Source organism: Penicilliopsis zonata, assembly GCF_001890105.1.
Source record: "Penicilliopsis zonata CBS 506.65 unplaced genomic scaffold ASPZOscaffold_1, whole genome shotgun sequence".
NCBI classification, from domain to species: Eukaryota; Fungi; Ascomycota; class Eurotiomycetes; order Eurotiales; family Aspergillaceae; genus Penicilliopsis; species Penicilliopsis zonata.
The window spans coordinates 128,296-149,516 of record NW_019208911.1 but is presented as its reverse complement, the minus strand read 5'-3'; the positions used below and the strand labels follow the sequence as shown (position 1 = coordinate 149,516).

Genomic DNA, 21,221 nt, shown 5'->3' with positions numbered 1-21,221 from the left:
ATGGGTGGCTGTCTGCATTTTTCTTTTTTTGGCTTATGACTTATGATATGGATGAAGAGAAACCCAAGGATGAATCAATGAGTTTATGATATGCTTTATTAGTCTAATGATGATTGAATGTTACAGAATCAGCTTTACTTGGTATTATTAGTAGCTTGAATAGGATAACAATGCCCATTCTGCGCCATCTGCCTCGAGGACATGCCGACACTCTGCATAGAATTTGGTCACCGAAAGTTCTGGCATTTCTCATAATATTAGATTCCGGTCAGACTCGAATTCATCGCTCCTCGACCGAACCAGCATGGCAATACAGGATCATTACACAGGTGGTAAATAGGGACAGAGTCCATGCTTACTTGCTATTTGTACTACTAGTTATATAGATACATCAGATAAATCTCCAAGGAAAATCACCTCATTAAGACACAATCTGCAATCATATCATATTCAAGGAATCTCCTCGACATGATGCAACCCCGACTTGTTAGCTCCATCCACATCATCGGCATCAACGACTCTATCGCCAAAGGCCGCGGCGATTTCTTCAAGAGTCATATTCCGGGTTTCACTAGGACAGGTCAGCGTCACGACTTTTTTCTCTTGTTTTTTGTTTTTTTTTTCTCTCTAATGATAACTATCATGACGTACGGGAAGTAGAAGTATGCAATCACGAGGAAGAAGGCCGTGCACACGACGAAGACGTAGTAGTAGTTCTCCTGAATATGGGCAAACGCACTGGGACCTGCTTCGGTGACTATTATTGAGAAAAAAGTGAGTAATTGAAGACTGGTCTCTTTTAGTATTTGTATATTTGTATGATTTGTCTCACCTGCGACGTTGACAACAAAATGTGATGCTGCAGCAAGACCCATGACTTTGCTGCGGAGGGAGATGGGCAGGACTTCAGCGCCGTAGAGCCAGGTTGTGCTGTTGAGCATACCGTCTGTTTTAAACGTGTAAGCATATCCTCTTCTTCTTCTTCTTCTTCTTCTTCTTCTTCTTCTTCTTCTTCTTCAAGGAAGCTTACAGTATGCAACGACAAAAAGATAGATTCCCAGGATAGCAAACCCCTTCCCGACACGATTGGATGTATTTTGAAATTCCCTCTGCATGATAGCAGCGTAGATCTCGATGACCACAATGCCGGCGAGACCGGCAAGCAACATCCTAGATAGCACAACATTTCGGTAAGAAGACATGTACGTAAGAGGTGTCGACAATAGGAAAAGCAAGGCATACTTTCGGCGACCCCATTGGTCGGTAAGAAATCTTGTGGTAATGCTGTTGACAAGAAAAGCAATCGTGCCGTAAACACCTGCGAGGGCAAGAATCATTGTTGAGCTAATGCCGAGGGATTTATACAGCGTTGCTGTACAGATCGTTCTGTCAGTCATAGCCCACTTCTCTGCGTGAGGGATGATTGCTTACTTTGATAGTACTGGAATAAAAAAAGTATATCAGTATCTTGTCTGGAAGAGGGAATGATGGATGAGGGCAAGAGTTCCATACTTGAATCACATTGACACCAGTCAAACTCGTCATGGTCTGGACAGCAATGGATCTGAGGTCTATGTTAGTTCCTGTAAGATCTATACAATGACTACTTTTTGGTAAAGACCTACACAAACACACGATGTCTGAAGAGCTTAAATATCTCCCGGTAGGAGGTGAGCTCCCTCTCCATCTCGTACTCGATCTGGGCACGCATGAGCACAAACTCCTGTTGGACCTCGTGAGAGTGCAGGTCGCGTCGGATCTTGGCGAATTCGGTGCGTGCCTCTTCAACCTTGCCATGTCGAATAAGTTGACGGGGCGAGTTTGGCATGAAGGTCGCCAGACCGATGAACATGACGATTCCCCATGGAATCTGGATCGCCAATGGTAGACGCCATTGCACTGGTCCATAGGATGCGAATCCACAGGCGAACCCAATCCAGTTAGATGCCATGGTACCAAATGAGATGCCACAGCCCGAGATGCCTCCGATGAAACCGCGATACCGAGGATCCGAGATCTCACTAAGGTAGATGGGAACAGTCGCTACCAGTCCTCTGATTTGTGATTGTCAATATCAGAGAAAGAGAGAGAGAGAGAATATATAGGCATGAAACTCACCCGACAGCATAGCCGGCCAAGAATCGACCAGCTAGGAACATCCCAATGTTCACCGACGCGGTCTGGATGGTTGTTCCGATCGTAACCACGATGCACATCATTTGCATGAACCGGATACGACCGAGTTTATCACCTAAGAAGGTCTGTGTGAGGGCACCCCCTGCCTCGCCTGCAATGTAAACTGACACAACCTGCCCACCATCAGCCACAGTAACATAACCCGGAGGGAGGACACCTAGAAAGAAAAAAGCAACATACAGCACCGGTGAGGCCATCTGATGGATGGTTCATGTACTCGATCCAACTTGTATGAGCGATTGCTTGGAAGAGATACTGTCAGCTTATCCATCCAGCATCCCCGGATGATCCTTGGCCAGCTCGACTCACTTGTTGTAGCAATACCCGTGTCAAAGCCCTGGAGTAGAAGTAAGTGGCCATTCATGGGTTGGGAAAGAAGAACCATCGGCTTCTTACAAAGAGAAAGGTGCCAATAGCGGCAAAGAAAGCGATCCCAAGCGCATACCAGGATACCATTTTGATCAGGCGAGTGATAATATCCTTGCCACGACTTATTCTGAGAGACAATCCCAGCAGGGAAACACAGCGTTATTATATGTCGCCGCTTCCCCCCCCCCCCCCCCCTTCCCCCGCCCATCACGATTCACCACTCTCCAGTCTTCAATCCAACAAGACAAGCGACAGACCCTTTTCTCACGGAGAAAGACCGAGAGCGTGTGGCGCTTTTACCGGGGGCAAGAAGTTGGGGTAGGGAAACACGGGGGATCGGCCATCCTCTGTGCTCCGCATGAGGATGTCTCGCCACTGGAGTACGAGACGGCTTGGCTCGGACCATGGGAAAACCTGGGTGGGGGCGACAGCCTGTGCACCTGTAAGAGAGAGAGGAAACAAGAGGTTAGCGAAGAGATTAAAAGACTTGAGCCAACAGGCGTATCTCCGATCATTCAGTGTTCTGTGATTGAAGCATGCGGGGGTCTTCAGTCCCGGAAGTTTGCTTCCGCACGTGTCGGACATAAAGAAGAGGTTGGGAAGTCTGTAGTTATTATTCGTAGATAAGTCGAGGGGTATTTTACTATGAGATACCTGCCTAGGATATGTCTAATATAGCTTGATGGGAGAAGATGTGAGTGGGAAGAGAAGTTACGCCAAATACAAAGACACGATTTCCGAATGTTTTTCAGGTTTGCATTCTTTTTTGTATCTCTCGCTTCCATCCTACGGAACATCCAAGGGCATACATAGCAGGGAGGTTGAAAAAAAAGACTCGTTATATAGAGTCATATGTATGAATTGCTATTCATTTTTTCCATTGCCAAAGTCATATGCCCTCCGCTGTATGGAGGTAGAGCGCTGCGTGCAATGTGGAAACCCAGAGCCCAAACAAGGAAATCGCACATTTAGAAGACAAGAGCGGCACCCTTGGTCTTCTTGTCACCACTGTAGAAGAAAGAGAGATGTTAGTGAAAAAAGTTTTCCAGCATCATCAGTTATTGAATCATAACATACCCCAGCTCGAAGTGCTTGCATCTCTTCAGGGAGAGCTGCTTCTTGGCCTTGCACTGCGTGCACTCAAGACGCAGGACGATCTTCTTGGTGGTCTTGGCCTTCTTGTGGAAGACGGGCTTGGTCTGACCACCGTAACCGCTCTGCTTCCGGTCGTAACGACGCTTACCCTGGGCGAAAAGGGAGGCCTGTTGGTATCATATCGAATCAGCATTTTGACCGAGAAAGAAATCCCACACTTCCGGTGGAGTTTTTTTATTTTCGTGGTTCATCTTTGTCCACTTCTTCAGATAAGGGAGGGTTTATTCACCTTGCCAGCCTTGTACTGGGTGACCTTGTGCTGGGTGTGCTTGTGGCAGTCCTTGGACTTGCAGAACGTCCGGCGGGTTTTGGGAACGTTGACCTGCGCAGAAGAATAATAATCAGCCTCTGTTCGATCCCCTAACAATGCTAAAATAGCGCGGTTTTCCTTCTGTGCTGCTGTGGACATGGTTGCGGTTGTTTGATTCCCATGAGACTATGTACACGCCGGACGAGTCGTTCTCGAGCATATTGTCTGAGCGAATCTGTCAGGAAAATAATGCCATAGCTGTAGCTTTGGGGGTGAGGTAAGAATGCGATTCTTCAGATTGCATGCACGAATTTGATCGGAGTTTCAGTCGAAATGCGCTCGACTGGAACAGACTCGTCAGGTGAACCGTATATTCCCGTTCAATTATTTCCTTTTTTTGTTCAGAAATTTCGATGACAGGTCTCGAGAACAGGTGTTTGGAAAAAGCATTCTTCTCGGGGTGCAAGGCCTTCCTGTCTCGCGGTAGGTTGTCCGTGGCATGGGATTTTTTTCAAATCCCTCTCAACCCTCAAAGTATTGACGCAGCATCCCAGCAGCACAGAAGGGGTGATTCGCGGTTGGAAAGCAATTATAATCCTTACCATTTTGACTGATTTGGCCGGATCGTGAACTGGATGGTCGTTGAGTGTCGCTTGTCGGGGAGTTCAACTGGGCCTGACGTGGGTTGTGGGATTTCGTTCGCTTAGGCCCTATTGGGATTGGTGCTAACCGGTTTTGGACCACTCGCGGCCAAGGGCCCCAGCACACAAAAAATTATGGCCTCAGGCAGAAACATTTCATAAAAGAGATTTGGAAAGCATCACGGGAATTTGATAATAAGAACGCTGCTAATTCTCTAATTTCTTTTTTTATCTCCCTGATGGAATGATAGTTAGAAGCCTTTTCCTAAGCTGATTCTTTCTCCCTGCCCATACCAAGACCGACCCTTGACAAAATCCAGGCCCTTCTCCTGCCCAACAATCCACTCTCCTTCAGACACTCTATTCTCATCGTCTGTAGACCAGTATTTGGATTTCAGCTTCTCGTTGATTGTCTCGATTTTGCTGACAAGGGCCTGGACTTGCTTCCGGTCAACCTGACTATGACTGTGAGATAGATCTGTCTCCAGGGAAAAGCCATCTTGAGTGACAAATCGTGCGATGGTGACATGGGCTGAAGGGACTGTATACCGTGCCGCAATGCCCACACCTGCAGTATCCATCTTTTCGAACAAGTCTCGTCGGAGATGATGGTAGGAATAGTTGTTGTCCGTGTCTGCTGTACCTTCGCCAGCCGCGGGAACGAAACAGAGAGCCATGGCGGCGGCGTCATAGCTGATGAGCGGTCTAACGAGTCGCGCACGGTGTTTTGCTGTATAGTTGACGGTTTCAGAGATTGCCTCGGTCTCCAAGGAAGAGACTATTGTGTCTATCTCGGCCTCTGTCTTTGAATTGGTAATTTCCAAGGTTGTCATATGCAGACATTCTAAAGGCGTGAACCATAGTGCTGAGGACAATTAGCTGCTCAATTCGATGGTCTAGAGATGCATCTGGGGGGATAAACTCGTCCGTACTAACATGGTGCAACACTACGAATCTCTTCCTGGATTCCGGCGACTAGGTCCCGGATGTGTTGTGGCGGACGAGCCCAGAACGCAAGGTTATTCCGATGGTCAATGAACTGGCCATCATTATCGGGATCCAGTATGTCCTTCAGGATCTCATCGACTTCCCAACCAGTAAAAGTCTGCGCAAGGATCTTTGCTCTGAACCGTGCAGTCCTTGTAGACCGATGGGTTTCATATGCTTCCTGTATCCGGGCCTGCATGGAGATCGGTCAATCCAGGCTCTCTAAGCGCAAGAGTCCATTTATAGCTGTACTGACAGGACTATCTGCACAGTCGCAAATAAATTGTTGGAAAGGATTCCTCTCAGCTGTTGACATAGAGTCTGATGGCAATACAGTCGTCATGTTAACAGTCTTTCGGGGAGAAACATTAAGTTTTCGAAGTAAATATAGATTGTCGATATCTTGCGAATATCGTTCCTGAGAATATTAGCTTCGAGCCTCCTACCTAGTACTCGCTATCATATCCACTGACAGTACGGACAGCACTTTATATTTTGAATCCCCGCACAATTCGAACCCAGTTATATGCAGGGCTAAGCTAGGCAGTCAGATCTGCTTGTCAGCCGAGATTCACTCAAATACATGAACCTGCTATTCAAGAAATTGCTCACTTATATATCCTGACCAGCTATAGATAGCTCAATCTTCGTAGGCCCTACAATGTACATGATTAGCCTTATAAGCTCAGTAGTACTTCCTCGGAATCGGTGGTTCAAGGCAACCCAGGACATCGCTAGTTGAGGGAGTTCAATAGTCAAGATAGCAGCCATACTCACAACCCATACACAAACCCCAAAAAAACAAGCACGAACTAGCCACAGGCTGCTTAAGCTCTGTACTCCCAGGCAGTTGGTTCAGCAGTGACGGAAAACAAACCAGTGCCTGAACGGCGCCACGCCCGGCTGGAACCATCAACGGGCGGACCCCGCCAAAAAAAAGCCCCCCCGCCGCCATCAGACAACGGGCGATGACTGACTGGCTTTGAGTATCCCATCGATACCGACCTGTCTCTTCTTCCAAACCTGGTGGGGGTTCACTTAGCAAAAAGAAGCATTAAAGTAGTGACTATTACCTGCCTCACGCTCTACAACAATGTTGATCAAGTAGGTGTTCTCGGCGTCCTCGGGTGTCTTGCTTCATCATCATCCTCCTCCTCCTCCTCCTCCGTGTTGCCAGAGACAAAAAGCCAGTTTAGTCAATAACTAACCACTCTGTTTACTTTAGAGTCCGTACCCTTACCGGCAAGGAAATCGAGCTGGATATCGAGGCCGATTACAAGGTACCACCTTACCCCCGTCCTCCTTCTCCCCGAGTGACATGCAATACCATACCTATGCCGCATCGCCGACAGTGAAGAGCAAGAAGATTTACGGGCCTTCTGTGTATTTTTATGCTAATACCGGGGGAAAAAACAGGTTGCCCGTATAAAGGAGCGCGTGGAAGAGAAGGAAGGCATCCCGCCCGTCCAGCAGCGACTGATTTACGGAGGAAAACAGATGTACGCCCCTTGAACAATAAAAGATACCCTTCTGATATATTGATCTATGAGTATCTACTAACAGATATACGCTCGCAGGGCCGATGATAAGACTGCCGCAGATTACAAGCTCGAGGGCGGTGCAACGCTACACCTTGTCCTTGCCTTGCGCGGAGGCTCCCTTTAACGAGCTAGACAGGAAAGCGGCCGATATGAATTTTGCTTTTACTCTCATACCCTGGTGGAAAGGAAAGAGAATCCAAAAGGAGCGTCTTATCTAGTCTCTTATACGGCCGCCGATGAGCCGCGACTTGAGATTATTCCTGATATGTCACTTAAATGCAGCCATGAGCGTTTTTCAATCAAATTACAGATTTTACAACCAAGTTTGAAGCTGCTCGGTAGTATCATATCGGTTGGGTATGCCATATCGTACATCAGTCATCATGAGTCATCAGAGTTTAAAAGAACCCATAACCATCAATTGATAATCAAACGTTGAAAGGAGAAGAAGAAGAAGAGACCTCACGCCAGTGCACCTTAACCGTACCATGATAAATCAACGCCTCTTGATCGAAAATCCTAGCTGAGCCCTGTAGCTCTTTAAAGAATACGACGAGAATACAAAATCAAATTGATGTTGTTTGTCAAGCCACATTGCTTATGGAGCTCGTTTCTTCTTGGGCTGAATGAAAACGCTGGGCGCTGGGCGCTTCCGCATGACAGGACGGGCGGCTTGCGCTGGAGCGGGTTTGAACTCGCTGTCGTCCAGGGAAGGCGGCGGGGCGGCGGTTCCCGCGGATTTGTCGGCCTTGGTGGATTTTGATTCTTCGCCAGTGGAATTTCGAGAAGGGACAGTCCTAGAGGTTGATCCCCGGCCCTCAGGAAAAGGCCTGAGAGAAGGCCCCCTGATAGATGGTGTCTTGTTGTGTGTAGATACTTGCGCAGTGCCGGACTCCCTGGTCATGGCGGATTGGGGCCTCTCCAGAGAGCTTGTGCGATTGGCGGGCACCGAACGCCCAGATGCCGAGGACGTCAGAAGCGACGGGTTCCAGGAGCGAGAGTCAAGAGGTCTAGACACAGCGGTCCGTCCGCTAGCCATCGAGGCTGAGAGAGGCTTCCTCTGAAGCGACACCGGTGGCTCTGGAGGAGGATCAGGGTGCCTATGTGCTTCGACCAGCGAGCGGGGCGCCATTTGAACACGACTAGCCCTACTGCTAAGATTCTTGGTAGGAACCGAAAGAGCACTGTTGCGCTTCGGAGGTGCAAATATGTTGCTTTTTTTCTTCGTCTCTCGAGAGAGCGAGGATCGCGCAAGTCTCTGCTTCAGCGATGGCCGGGGAAGCGGGAGACGAGCGGACTGGTGGTCGGAGACCAGCTTCGCGCTATTTTTCTCACGCTCCGACGTGATCCCCTGCAGAGCCACTTTAAGCTGTTCCGCATCTTTCTCCACGGCCTGTTGAACATGGTCGCGCAAACCGCAGTAAACATCGTACCAGCAGTCGGGGTTTTCAGGTAGATCGTATGACTCCCAGTTGGGAATATCGCGTTTGATAAACTCTAGCCATAACTCGCTATCCTCCTCCGCTATATGAGGTGAAAGCAATTCGAGCGACCGCTTTCGAGGACCGTCGTCAGCACCAGGGTCGGTCGGCGAGGAAGGAGGTTCGGGGGATGCTCACGAGTTTCTCGGGGCTTTCGATCTTCAAAAGAAAAGGACGCGCCAACACATAGGGGACACTTCCAATATCTGTGAGATCTGCATATCTATGAATTAGAAATCCACAGTCGGAAGCTCTTTGATAAAAAAGGGGGTTGCTCACATCTTGCATTTCTGATAGCAGTTGCAGTACACAGTTGGAGAAGTGATTGAGAAGGCATATCAAGGGTTAGAGGAAAGGAGGAAAAAAATATTAATACATAAAATAAATAAATAATATAAAGCGCCAAAGAAGAATCAGAGTACAAGAACCATCGCGCCTAGAGAAAAGGCAGGGGTAGACAGACATACATAGAGGAAATAAGAGAACAATTAACCATTCCTCCATACTTATCACTGATAAAGAAGTCAAGGAGATGATGTAATATAACACTAGTCTATTTTTGGCAACATGGCTACTACTATTATTTCTAGTGTCGATGAGAGCTCTTATTTTACCTGGATACCATAGGGAGACACAGAGCTCTAAAGCTGTCTGTTGTGGATTTGACCAAATCGAAGTCTCAGTATTCGAGATTTTCAAATACTAAACCTATGGTTGGGCATTGATTACGCCTGTTTAACCTTCACAAACACGAGAACACGAGTACATAAGTACTAAGACCACAATGTATTTAAGAGTGCACTGGTCCTTATTAAATTGGGTACCTAAAATATGTACTTACAGTAGGTACTAAGGTACAAAACGTGGTGAGTATGGAGTACATTGATACTTACGGTTTACCATATAAACATCACGTGCACCCCCCACCAATGCAAACACTGCAAAATGAATTCCCTCGATAGCGTCACTTTCAACGGTACGAGACGCTCAGAACCCGAATATTTCATTTTTAGCAAGAGTTGATCAGACTGCTCAAGAAATTCTCGTGAGAAGAAGCACTGTGTGCCATTATTTCGAGAGAATCATCAGCAATTTTCTCTCGCAAAGCAAGGTAAGTGCCCTCGTCTTCTTTCTACGTCACTCAACGGAAACCCCACGGGAATGAGCTTCGAGAACGAGACAAGAGCCGACGTGCTACAGGGCGCGGTGTTTAAATTACTCAATCCCACACCATTTATTGATTATGCATACCCTCGATTTGATTTTTAAATCCTGGTCTCTGTTATCATCGTCGACCATGACATCACCTTCGGCTGCCCCGCGCGTTTTCTATAGCTATCCAGACTAACATCCTTATCTTTTATACAGTTTGAACCCATTGATATACCTCACAACTCTGGTCATTATGGCGCCCCGTTCTCCATTGGCTATTGCTACCTCGTCTGTTCAACGCCTTGTCAAAGAGGAAGCCTCCTACCACCGCGAGCTTCAACAGCAGACTGAACGCGTCCGACGACTAGAAACCGAGCAGGGAGATGACGAAGATGGCAACAGAGAGTTCACATTGAAGCAAGAAGTATGGAGCCATGCGTTTGTTGGTTTATGCCAATGACCCTCTTGTTTCGCTGTTAAATCACTGCTCACATTCTTTAGCGTCTTGCTCTGGAGGAAACCAAAAATGTTCTCCCGACTCTAAAAACCAAGATCCACGAGGCTATCGCGAAACTAGAGGCTTTACTGGTATGCTTGCAGTCTTTGATCAAGCTGTGTCTTGAAACGTCTGCTAATATGTTCTGTGCACATAGGTCGAAGAAGGCAAGAAGGGAGCCGAGAGCGACGTCGAGCAGATCAACGCTGGCAAGGAGGCGATCTCAAAGGCCAAGACAGCGGAGAGAGAGGTGTCTTGATTGAGACTTGAGTCCGTTTTCATGTACAGAAAAGCGAAGCCGACGATTGTAATTCGAAAGAGAAACGAAAAAAAAAAAGTGTGATATTGAACTCTAGATTTTCCCAGTCCATCCCGAAACGCCGTTGACTCCTCGCTAGAATATTCACTGGTATTGCCTCATGTCGTGTCCATTTTGTCTGCTGTTTGGTCGCCCGACACTTCCTCCCCTTCTTCCAGGGCCCCCTCGTCTGCACTGACCTCCCCCTCATCAACCATGGTGGCATCTTCACGGTCATCATTGGCAGTAGTCACTTGTCGTAGCGGCGACGTGGTTCCCGTAGGTTTGTTATCTACCTGCAGTCCCGCCGATGCACCGGCCCGTTCCTCTTGCCCTTGAGGAGGCGTCAAACCATCCACATCGAGTCGTGGAGTGTTGCCGCCGCTGGATTTGCCCTTGGAGGGCAGATCGGCCTCGTCGCCATCCTCCCCCTCCTGCATGCCTTCCCGGCGCTCGACCTCCTCCTTTTCGTCGCGGATCAGGCGGCGAAGTTGCATCCCTTCCTCGACAATGCGGCCGAACTGCTCACGCCGCTCCGACCACGTCTGCGCGTACTCCTTGCTCTCTTTCTCCAGCTCGGTGATCTCCGCCTCAAGTTTCTGCAGGTTCGCTTGCTGGTCCTCCCGCGGCTTTAGCAGCCGGTTACTCGTAATCTTCTCGGCCAACTCGTCGTAGGTCTTGCGCAGCGCAAGCGTCCGCTGCGCCTCCTCCAGCTGGACTCGCAGCTCGGCGGTGTTGTCTCGCACTGCCTGCATGGTCGCGAGAATACGTACTTTCTCGGTCGCGTAGCGCTCCCGCTCCTTCTGGTTGCTCGTCAGGAGGAACTGGATGCGCGCGATGCTCCCCTCGAAGGCGGCAAAGTCCAACGCCACATCTTCGTGGAAATGGCGCCAATCCTCCAGTTTTGTCTGCTTGTCAGCCTCCTTGGCGGTCGTGTCGGCCACATCTGGCGCGGATCCTTCCGGCGGCGGCGTAGGAAGAAGCGTCGACTGCGTTACCACCAGCGAGTCAGGGTTCAACAGGCGTTTTGAGATGCGTTTAAAAGGCTTCTCCTCGACGTTCAGCAGCCGGGACCTATGCAGCGCATCTTCACCTGTTAGCGAGAAAACAGAAAGAAGTTACACCTCCAAGTAACACACCTTCTTCTGGCTGGTCAAGGAATAGAGAAGCCATCGTTGGGTTGCCCTGTCTCCCTCCGTGTGTCGTACGTTGGAAGTGACAAAGAAAGCTCGAGCGGTCTGGAGGGCAGCCACGGACCAACAACCAACGAGTAACTGCCAGTAGTGGATCTCCGCTTGACTCTGCTTTGTTTCCTCGACTGCCCCCTAGACTGAGGGGCAGCAGTCTATTTATCGGGAGCCATGCCTGGGGTTAAACTTATTTTATGGGATCTTTACGTTCCTGCTGGGAGCCTGTGCTGCTTCGGCGTGAATTATCGAGAGTATGGTGGTTGTCACCACATTTCCAGTCACTACCTACTAGACCTACCTACTCTCTCGGCATTGGGCTCTAACAGCTGCTAGGAATTCACGATAAGGATCCGACTGCGCTCGCTCCTAACGAAACAGGTCTCTGCTTAATGCAGAGGATCTCTTCGGGTGGGCTCCCGCTGGCGAGGGGTGATGGCCGAAATGTACTCGGGGCTCCATGTTGGCCAGGAATTCGCGTCGCTGGGCGAGTTCAAGGCGGCGATCCGGAGCATCTCGGTCGTACAGCACTGGGAGCTCCGGGTAATGCGCAGCAATCGAAAGAGCGTGGTTCTGGGCTGTCGATCGTCGGCCACCTGTTACTTCCGCGTTGTGTGTCGCACGAACAAACACATGACCTACATCACCAGCCTGCAGGACCGCCATAGCTGCCGGCGGACTGCCGCCGTGCCGGACATGACGCCTGCGCGGTCGGAGGCGTCTCACATGCGGTTTCTGCTGTCGGAGATCCCAAGGCTGTTCGATATGAGGAACCGGATCCGGGGACAGGACGTTGTGGAGGCGATCAAGCGCAGCCATGGGTACGATATCTCAATGAGACAGGCACAGCGGGCCCTCACCAGGCTACAGCCGAGGCACTCGCCATCCATGGAAGCGGAAGATCGTGAGTATGAACTCTGTTCGCCGGCGCTACAGGCCAACGAGCCGATGTTCAACGGTCTGGAAGGTAATCCGTGGATGACCAACCATCATCGTTCTTCAGCACCACCACCGCCGCCGCCGCCGCATCCTCCTCCCCCTCCTCTCGGGCATCGTCCTCTTCTCAACCAGGAGGTTCACCACCCGCAACCGGTCCCAACACAGGAGCAGATGCCTCTCGAGCAGAGTCTCCGACACATGAATGTGCATCATTCGGGGTTCGAGCAGCCCGTAACAACAGCGCTGGGCCAAGAAAATCCCCGGGGGCAACCACAGACATTGATCGGCCCCCCTGCCGTATCGCAGTTGGCCTCATCCCATTTCAAAATCGAGTTCGCCTGCACCACGTGTGGCGCCCTGAACCAGGGTTTCTTTCCCAACCAGGGCAATGTCACCAGTGGCACTTATGTGACTCACCAGCCGTTGCCTAACACGAGTGCTCTGCATGGCAGTTCGCTGCCAAATGCAGGTAGCGCTGGTCACCCCCTCGCCGCGTACGAGTCTTCTAATCACCGTGATCTGCAACCTCTCTGGACCCAGAACACGTTGGATGTCACAATCACCTCCACTATCTCGTGATTTTGTTTTTCTTTTTCCAGTTCCATCACTCCATGTGTTGTGAAATGGCCTGCATCCTGGGCCACGGGTCTGCGTTACTCGATTGAATCGAAAGACACTGCGGCTATTATCCTCGCGGCATATATGAGATATGCGAACCAACAATTCTGGTGAATCATGATTCGTCGACAGTCCAGAGTGTCCTCTATTCAGCTTGTCTTCGGTTGAAACTGTATTGAGTGGTTGTTGTATGTGCATGTTTTTATATCTTATAATCAAGGTAGTCATTCCGGCTTATATATAATACTTAGGGCTGTACTCTTAACCGAACCATTACAGAAGATTTGCACCTTTCCAGCATAGAATCCAAGTAAATCCATACTTCTATAGAGTATAATCTGCAAGCAATTATTTATTCGATATATATAAAACAGATGATCTGCTATTACCTGCATTAAAAATCAAATGCTAGACCAGGATGGGTTCACCGCCTAAACATGTGGCTTTTTTGATCTGAACGTGCAACCTCATCTTGCAGGCAGGCTTGGATATTCTAGACTTCTTCCTGGCTATCTCTGTCGATTGACTTGATCGGCCAACGTCTCATCATCCAGGGTATATTTAGAGAGAGCAGTTATCACCGCTGGCAAGATAACTGAGGATGCGATAACAAAGAGCCTACTGCTACAGTCTACTGCAGGGGCCATTGCCACCCACCATCACTACGACACGACACTCAGCACAGGATACACCCAATAACGATGCCGGCTACACCTGCTTTTCGACACCTCTCGGACCGATCTGAATCTGACCTCGAGAAATGATTCATCAGGCCTCACCGACGACGGAAGTCGGCACGTCCATCGGACGTCCGATAGAACCATCGCCAGCTATCGAAGCGGGCGGATCCACCGACCAGATTTTCGCCAACGAGAGACGTTCGAGTTGGTTCAGGACGTCAGGAATCTAGAGCCACTCCGGGCGTGATAGGTGGACGCGGCCCTGGTACAGTGACTATCATCATGGCGAAATCGCAGGCAGGGAAGTCTCTGTTTGGCTGTAAGAGAGGAATCAGGATCGAGGGCCGGTTTTTTTTCAACAGTCGTGTCACAAATTGATGGGAATCTGAACCACCAGGAAGACCAGGGAAGAGGAGATTTCATTTTCTTCCTCCCTTTTCCTCTCTGGTCTGGGTTTTGGCACCTGCGTGGTCAGCACGGCTCTGTGGGAACATACTACAATACTGCACATATATAAAGCTCAAAAGGAGCTGCTCCCCTGCTAGTTGATTCTGATCCGGATCAATTCATTTTCAAAAGTTCGATCAGCCTTTGGGATTCAATCTGAGTCAGGATTCTACCCGAGTCTCTTTTATCTACAAAAATCCAAAGCCTCCCGGTTGATGCGGGCCATGACCTATATTATTGCCTGAGCCAAACGAACCGAAATACTTGAAACAAAATGGAACGACAAAAAGCAACAGAGAAGACGCTGCATGACCAGACCAACATCCTGCCCTTTGCGCAGCTGGTGGTGGTCTTCACTGGCCTGGCCATCTCGCTGTTGATCACGATGGTAGACCAGAATGGCATCAGCGTCACCCTGCCGACGATTGCTCGGGACCTCAACGCCGAGAACACCATCTCGTGGGCAGGCACCTCGTCCCTGATCGCCAACACGATGTTCACGGTGCTCTACGGCCGCCTATCTGACATCTTCGGACGCAAGATCGTGTACCTTGCGGCGCTCTGCCTGCTGTGCGTCGCCGACCTGATTTGCGGGCTGTCGCAGAATGCACCCATGTTCTATGTCTTTCGCGGGCTGGCGGGCGTTGCCGGCGGCGGCGTGACCTCTCTGACGATGATCATTGTCTCCGACGTGGTGACGCTCGAGAGGCGTGGCAAGTACCAGGGCATTCTAGGTTCGGCGCTCGGCATGGGTAATGTCATCGGGCCCTTCCTGGGCGCCCTGTTCACAATGAAGGCCACCTGGCGCGGGTTTTTCTGGCTTATCTCGCCACTGGCGGCCTGCTCGGCCGTCGTGGGATACTTTCTGATCCCCAGCAACAAGCAAGCGCGCAAGGATGGCCTCCAGAAAAACATCCGCAAGATCGATTTCTATGGCATCACCGCCTCGTCGATCGCCATCATCTTCCTCTTGATCCCCATCTCCGGCGGCGGCTCGTATTTCTCGTGGGATTCCCCCATGGTGATCGCTATGCTGACCGTCGGCGGGTGTGCATTGATTGCCTTTGTGATTATTGAATGGAAGGTGGCCGCTCTTCCCATGCTTCCAAGTAAGTCATTCTTCTTCTTCTTCTTCCTCTTCTTCTTCTTCTTCTTCTTCTTCTTCTCTTCTATATCATCTGTTCCAGGCTGACTGCTCAGCGTTCTTCTTCAAAAACCCCGTGGTTGCAGCTCTGTTCCTGCAGAGCTTCCTGCTGGGCGCGGTCTACCAGTCGTATCTGTACTACCTGCCACTTTACTACCAAAACGCGCACGACTGGTCCCCCATAAAGTCTGCGGCATTGACGGCGCCGCTAGTGGTCTGCCAGTCTCTGGCGTCGATTACCTCCGGGCAGTACATCTCGCGACGCAAACGTTACGGGGAGATTATCTGGCTGGGCTTCACACTCTGGACGCTAGGCGCCGGGTTGACGGTTATTTTCAAGCGTGATACCCCCCCGGGCGTGATTGCGGGCATCATGGTGGTCATGGGGATCGGCGTGGGGTTCACCTTCCAACCCACGATGGTCGCCATGCAAGCACACGTTACCAAGTCCCAGCGTGCGGTCATCATCTCCGACCGCAACTTCTTCCGCTGCTTCGGCGGCGCCTGCGGGCTTGCGATCTCCGCCGCGGTCCTGCAGGCCACCCTGCGCGCGAACCTGCCTGCCGGATTCGAGTACCTGGCTAAATCCTCGTACTCGCTCCCTACCCGCACCGGCATCTCGGACGCAGACTGGAATCTGATCCTGCTCGCGTACGCGAAAGCCTCGCGCGGCGTCTTCATGGTGCAGGCTCCCTTAATCGGGGTCTGTCTTGTGGCCTGCCTCTTCATCCGGGACCGAGGGCTGGAACGCCCGAAAGAGCCCGGTGAGGAAGAGAATGTCCCAGCGCCAGCAGCCGAAGTGCCGCAAGAGACTACAAACGAGCCTACATCGACGGAGAAGGAGATGCATGCAACTGAACCTTCTGCCTCTTCTTTCACGGAGAAGGAGGCCGTCGTGCTCGAGTCTTCTGATTCGACTACTATAGAGGAGACAGACATAGAGTAACTAGTAGCCCAGAGAACATAGAATGATAGATAGAATAATTAATAGATCCAATAACACTGAAATAGACGATTTAAAATTGCATTCACTGTCTTGTCAAGGATTATTATTATTATTATTGTCATAATTCTGGCCAGCCGCGCTAGCCTTTTCCGACCTCCGCTCAACCAGCGTCGTCTCGCCACAACGACTGAGCATTACCATTTCTACTGCCATCACCACCACAACCAGGGGCATCGAGCGATGTATCGATACGCCGTCCGCACGGAACCCGGTGAAGGCTCGTCATGGACAATCTTGGGGCGGCGCTGCCCTCTACGTTGAGAGACTACAACCCCCGCAAGCGAGGGAGAACGGCGTGTACGCGGTGCAAGACGAGGAAACAGAAAGTACCTACTTACCCCCTTTTCCCTTCTTTCTATTGGTTTGATTTTTCGATTTCTGATGATTCCAGTGTGACAATGATTATCCGGTGTGCTTCAACTGTCGGAAGGCCGGGGTTGCCTGTGACATTTCGGCTGTGAGGCAGGAGAATGGACAGCAGAACGAGTGTGTGAAACCTTGACTTGGTATTTTGCAACGGGTCGTTTTAGCTCATACCTTCTAGCTATACTCGCACGTTAGAAGAGCGGATTGCGTATCTAGAAGGCAAGCTCGCCCAGACAGACGCCTCGAGCGTCGCCAACGGGTCGAGTAGTGTGCTGCATCCCGTTGCGGCCCTGCTGTCTCCGCAGAGCAGCCAGACGCCGACACAAACGCGGGCCACTACCGGCGTGGACAGTAACCCGGCCGGGGAACTCGTGGGGTTTCTGGCACTGAACTCGTCCGAGGCGCCGGCCTATGTGGGCTCTAGTTCGGGGCTCTCGCTTGTCGCAAACCTCGGCGAGATGGTCCAGGCCACCGTCTGGGACCAGATCCTCTCTGCCGCACGGGGGCGGCAGCAGCAACAAAATTTAGCCAGCAAAGGTCAACAGCAGCAGCAGATGACCGGGTCTTCATCTCAAACCCCAGGCCCTGGGAGCAACGACCGGCCCGCCAATCTAGAAGAATTGGCGACCAAGACCGCTGGTCCGCCGAGTGATGAGCTTGGTGAGAGGATTTTGCAGGCGTACATGAAGCGGCTGCACACCCGGTATCCGTTCCTGGACCGGACGGAGATCTGGCGATTGCACCACGATCGGTGGCGTCTTGCGAAGATCAAACGCGAGGAGCTATCCAAGGAGGAGCGCTTCGGGCTCTTCAAACTGTACATGACGTATGCGATTGGAGCGGCCACTATCCACATGAACGAGAAATGTACATATGTAGCTCCTGAGGTGAGTACCAGCGGCAGTTTTCAGGATGGCGCAGTCGGACGGATTCTTACAACTGGTAGACCTTCTACTTTACCGCGCTGCAAAGCATGCCGGCCAAGTGCGAGACACGGTCGATTGAGAATATCGAGGCGATGATGTTGCTGGTCATCTTTCATCTGCGCTTTGCATCCAGCCACGGCATGTGGTACATGATCGGGCTCGCGATGCGGACGGCCATCGACCTCGGGCTGCACCGCAAGGCGAACGAGATCAGTCTAGACCCGTTCACAGCGCAGATGCGCCGGCGGCTGTTCTGGACAGTGTACTACCTGGAACGAGTGGTGTCGATGTCGCTGGGCCGGCCGTTCAGCATTTCCGACCGACACATCGACCTCGAGCTGCCGCTGGACGTCGACGACGACATCCGCGACCCGGCAGTGCTGACGCAGACGCCGCCGCCGACTCCCAACCCGCAGAAGGCCAGGCCGACGACGACGCTCACGGTGGCGATCTACCTGATCCGGCTGCGGCGGATCGACTCGCGCATCCAGTACAAGATCTACCGGGCGGACCGGCCGCTGCACTCGCTACGGCCGAAGATGGACCGGCTGTACCTGGAGCTAGAGGAGTGGAAGGCCTCTGCGACGTCACGGTTCAGCGGCTCGGCGCTCGACCACCCGATGCTGCACTACAACCGGGCGGTGCGGCTGCTGATCCAGCCCTTTCTCCCGCTCCTCCCCATCACAGACCCGTACTACCACATCTGCCTACGCGCGGCGGGGGACATCTGCCAGACGCACAAACGCCTGCACTCGACGCCCGAGTACGGCCACTCGTTTATGGCGGTGCAGACGGTGTTCATGGCGGGGATCACGCTGCTGTACGCGCTGTGGACGCACACGGAGCGCATCTGGTCCGTACAGATGAGCAACGACGTGCGCGCCTGCTCAACCGTTTTGTTTGTGATGAGCGAGCGCGCCGCCTGGGTGAAGAAGTACCGCGACGCGTTCGAGCTGCTCGTCAACGCCGCCATGGAAAAACTCCAGGGCGACGACACCGCCAAGATGGTGGGCATTGCCGAGCTGATGACTGCTCAGAACGGATATACTGCGTTTCACACTGCTGCTGCTGCTAATCCTACAACTACTACTACTGCTACTGCTACTGCCACAGCTACTGCTGATACTAATGCAGCCATGTTCATACCCAGCACAAATCTACCCGTGCCCGAGTTCACGATCAGTCCGCCAGATAGCCACGAGCACGGCGTGCGGATGGCGCTGCAGCTGGCGCCGTGGATCGACCAGGACGAGAACAGTCCGTTGTGGATGCCTGATTTCGAGACGCTGGAGAACCTGTCGGGGGGGGTATGGAGTTATGGCGACACGACTACTCCTTTTGATTTCTAGCACATCACTTAGTATACAGGGATATACTACAAAGTTCAAATTAAATAGTCTGGTTTGCAAACTGCTACTTCTACTCCTGCCATGGAAGACTAAAAGTACCCACCCAATCTTCTACCTCCTGTCTCAGCATGACGATATCCGAGACCTCCTCGCCCTCACCGAGATAATCCAAAAAGGCACGCAGGGTAGCCGGGTTTTTGACGCCGTTTGCGGCGGCAGCCTCGCGGGCGGCCTTGTCGAGTTTCTGGGTGACGATGACCGCGTGGTCGACTATATCCGCGACGCGACGGAAATCATCGGGTTGAAAGCCGCGCGAGGTCATGGCGGGGGTTCCCAGGCGGAGACCGCCGGGCTTGAGGGCGGATCTATCGCCTGGGACGGTATTCTTGTTACTTGCGACGCCGCAGAGTTCGAGGACCCGTTCGACGCGGGCGCCGTCGACGCCGCGGTTCTTCAGGTCGACCAGGACGAGGTGGTTGTCTGTTCCGCCCGAGACGATGTTATATCCCAGGCCGCCGTTGTTGCTGGGCTGGCCGAGCCGGTCGGCCAGGGCCTGGGCATTGGCAAGGACTGTTTGCTGGTAGGTGCGGAACTGCTTGGACTGGGCTTGGCCCAGGGCGACGGCGAGGGCGGTAATGGTGTGGTTGTGCGGGCCGCCCTGGTGGCCGGGGAACACGGAAGCGTTGATGGGTTGTTCGAGGTCGTACATCTCCGGGACGCCCTTCTTGTCCGTCCGGCGGACGCCCTTGCGGTAGAAGATCATGGCGCCGCGCGGCCCGCGCAGGGACTTGTGGGTGGTTGTGGTGACGACGTCGGAGAAGGGAAACGGCGAGGGGATGACGTCGGCGGCGACGAGGCCCGAGATGTGCGCCATGTCGCTGAGGAGGTATGCGCCCACGGAGTCGGCGATCTTGCGCATGCGGGCGTAGTCGATCAGCCGGCTGTAGGCGGAGGTTCCGGCGACGATCAGCTTGGGGCGAAAGAGGGCGGCGGACTTCTCGAGGGCGTCGTAGTCGATCAAGCCCGTGCTTTCGTCCAACCGGTAGGGCATGGTCTCAAAGTATTTCGAGATGAAGGAGATCTTCTTGCTCGGCGTTTGGTATCCATGGGACAGGTGGCCGCCGTGCGGCAGATCCAATCCCATGAGACGATCGTGGGTATTCAGCAGGGCGGAGTAGGCATAGAGGTTGGCAGGAGAACCGGACAGTGCTGATTTGGTTAGAATCTTCACGTAGATATGCGATTTTCGCAATGACATACGCTGGACGTTCACCCCCCATTCCTCCGGGTTCAATCGGAAGGTCTCGAGCGCGCGCTGTTGGCACAGCCGTTCCGCCTCGTCGATAAACTGATTGCCTCCATAGTATCTTGCGCCGGGGTATCCCTCTGAGTATTTGTCTTCAAAAGGCCCCTTGTCAGCTAGCCGTTCCCTTACAGCTTGAAGTATAACGAAGGAAGCTCACTCTGCATGACACTGCCCAAGGCATCGAGGACGGCTTGGGAGGTGAAGTTCTCCGATGGAATCAAGTTGATAAAGTGCTTCTGACGTTTCTTCTCCTATTTCCAGGGATCAGCAGTGAGCGAGGAGGAGGAGGAGGAGGAGGAGGAGGAGGGGTGCGGTGATAAGCAACCTTTTGGACGATCTGATAGACTGTGGGGTCGGCTTCTTTGAGGGATGCGGAGAGAACCTGAGAATCAGCATTGCCGGAGCCAGTCGATCTTAGAACATTCATTCCAATAGGATTCACGTACTCCGTGGTGTTCATCTGAGCTGCTCGACACATGGCGCAACTGGGCCCAACTGCGGGCGGTGATAGCAGCTCTCGAGCTTGTGGCGGGAGTCAACCGCGAGACGTGCCGAGCACAGCGATTCAACGACATGATAACAGTTGAAACCAAACAGAAAGAGAACCCACCGACAGGAAGAAAGAGAAGAGAAGAGAAAGAAGAGAGAACTCCTGTTATCAGGAATACCTCGTCTTGTATGTCGGAG

At 51.9% G+C, this 21,221-nt stretch overlaps 9 protein-coding genes across 9 annotated transcripts; 4 read left to right on the top strand and 5 right to left on the bottom strand.

Moving 5' to 3' along the window:
- Positions 1–331: 331 nt before the first annotated feature.
- Positions 332–2,753, bottom strand: ASPZODRAFT_126362 (hypothetical protein). Its single transcript, XM_022721480.1, has 12 exons — positions 2,593–2,753; positions 2,506–2,533; positions 2,377–2,438; positions 2,119–2,309; positions 1,626–2,054; positions 1,513–1,564; positions 1,432–1,441; positions 1,243–1,372; positions 1,031–1,170; positions 833–946; positions 652–757; positions 332–571 (listed from the first exon to the last, which is right to left on the bottom strand). The coding sequence occupies exons 1-12, from the start codon at positions 2,650–2,652 to the stop codon at positions 451–453; spliced, it is 1,443 nt and encodes a 480-aa protein (XP_022584992.1). The 5' UTR covers positions 2,653–2,753; the 3' UTR covers positions 332–450.
- Positions 2,754–3,533: 780 nt separating this feature from the next.
- On the bottom strand, positions 3,534–5,914 carry ASPZODRAFT_147991 (hypothetical protein; the record flags this gene model as incomplete). Its single annotated transcript, XM_022725312.1, has 6 exons — positions 3,534–3,573; positions 3,643–3,827; positions 3,950–4,042; positions 4,950–5,476; positions 5,548–5,791; positions 5,855–5,914. 6 exons carry the CDS (start codon positions 5,912–5,914, stop codon positions 3,534–3,536), a joined length of 1,149 nt encoding a protein of 382 aa, XP_022584991.1.
- A 777-nt stretch (positions 5,915–6,691) lies between these two features.
- Positions 6,692–7,263, top strand: ASPZODRAFT_11351 (hypothetical protein; the record flags this gene model as incomplete). The annotated part of the gene is made up of 4 exons (XM_022721063.1): positions 6,692–6,702; positions 6,824–6,878; positions 7,015–7,097; positions 7,176–7,263. The coding sequence occupies 4 exons, from the start codon at positions 6,692–6,694 to the stop codon at positions 7,261–7,263; spliced, it is 237 nt and encodes a 78-aa protein (XP_022584990.1).
- Positions 7,264–7,657: 394 nt separating this feature from the next.
- Positions 7,658–9,104, bottom strand: ASPZODRAFT_187431 (hypothetical protein). The gene is made up of 4 exons (XM_022727284.1): positions 8,900–9,104; positions 8,759–8,835; positions 8,179–8,694; positions 7,658–8,124 (listed from the first exon to the last, which is right to left on the bottom strand). Exons 1-4 carry the CDS (start codon positions 8,955–8,957, stop codon positions 7,738–7,740), a joined length of 1,038 nt encoding a protein of 345 aa, XP_022584989.1. The 5' UTR covers positions 8,958–9,104; the 3' UTR covers positions 7,658–7,737.
- Positions 9,105–9,605: 501 nt separating this feature from the next.
- Positions 9,606–10,605, top strand: ASPZODRAFT_126351 (hypothetical protein). Its single transcript, XM_022721479.1, has 4 exons — positions 9,606–9,731; positions 9,821–10,196; positions 10,274–10,360; positions 10,426–10,605. Exons 2-4 carry the CDS (start codon positions 10,026–10,028, stop codon positions 10,525–10,527), a joined length of 360 nt encoding a protein of 119 aa, XP_022584988.1. The 5' UTR covers positions 9,606–9,731; positions 9,821–10,025; the 3' UTR covers positions 10,528–10,605.
- On the bottom strand, positions 10,425–11,872 carry ASPZODRAFT_126350 (hypothetical protein). The gene is made up of 2 exons (XM_022721478.1): positions 11,706–11,872; positions 10,425–11,653 (listed from the first exon to the last, which is right to left on the bottom strand). Exons 1-2 carry the CDS (start codon positions 11,737–11,739, stop codon positions 10,686–10,688), a joined length of 1,002 nt encoding a protein of 333 aa, XP_022584987.1. The 5' UTR covers positions 11,740–11,872; the 3' UTR covers positions 10,425–10,685.
- Positions 11,788–13,402, top strand: ASPZODRAFT_186600 (hypothetical protein). The gene has a single exon (XM_022727260.1). It carries the CDS (start codon positions 12,189–12,191, stop codon positions 13,269–13,271), a length of 1,083 nt encoding a protein of 360 aa, XP_022584986.1. The 5' UTR covers positions 11,788–12,188; the 3' UTR covers positions 13,272–13,402.
- Positions 13,403–14,711: 1,309 nt separating this feature from the next.
- Positions 14,712–19,228, top strand: ASPZODRAFT_11346 (hypothetical protein; the record flags this gene model as incomplete). Its single annotated transcript, XM_022721062.1, has 6 exons — positions 14,712–15,546; positions 15,638–16,523; positions 16,696–16,891; positions 16,979–17,073; positions 17,132–17,840; positions 17,900–19,228. The coding sequence occupies 6 exons, from the start codon at positions 14,712–14,714 to the stop codon at positions 19,226–19,228; spliced, it is 4,050 nt and encodes a 1,349-aa protein (XP_022584985.1).
- Positions 19,229–19,298: 70 nt separating this feature from the next.
- On the bottom strand, positions 19,299–21,109 carry ASPZODRAFT_147985 (hypothetical protein; the record flags this gene model as incomplete). Its single annotated transcript, XM_022725311.1, has 5 exons — positions 19,299–20,437; positions 20,489–20,626; positions 20,692–20,785; positions 20,860–20,916; positions 20,981–21,109. 5 exons carry the CDS (start codon positions 21,107–21,109, stop codon positions 19,299–19,301), a joined length of 1,557 nt encoding a protein of 518 aa, XP_022584984.1.
- Positions 21,110–21,221: the final 112 nt, after the last annotated feature.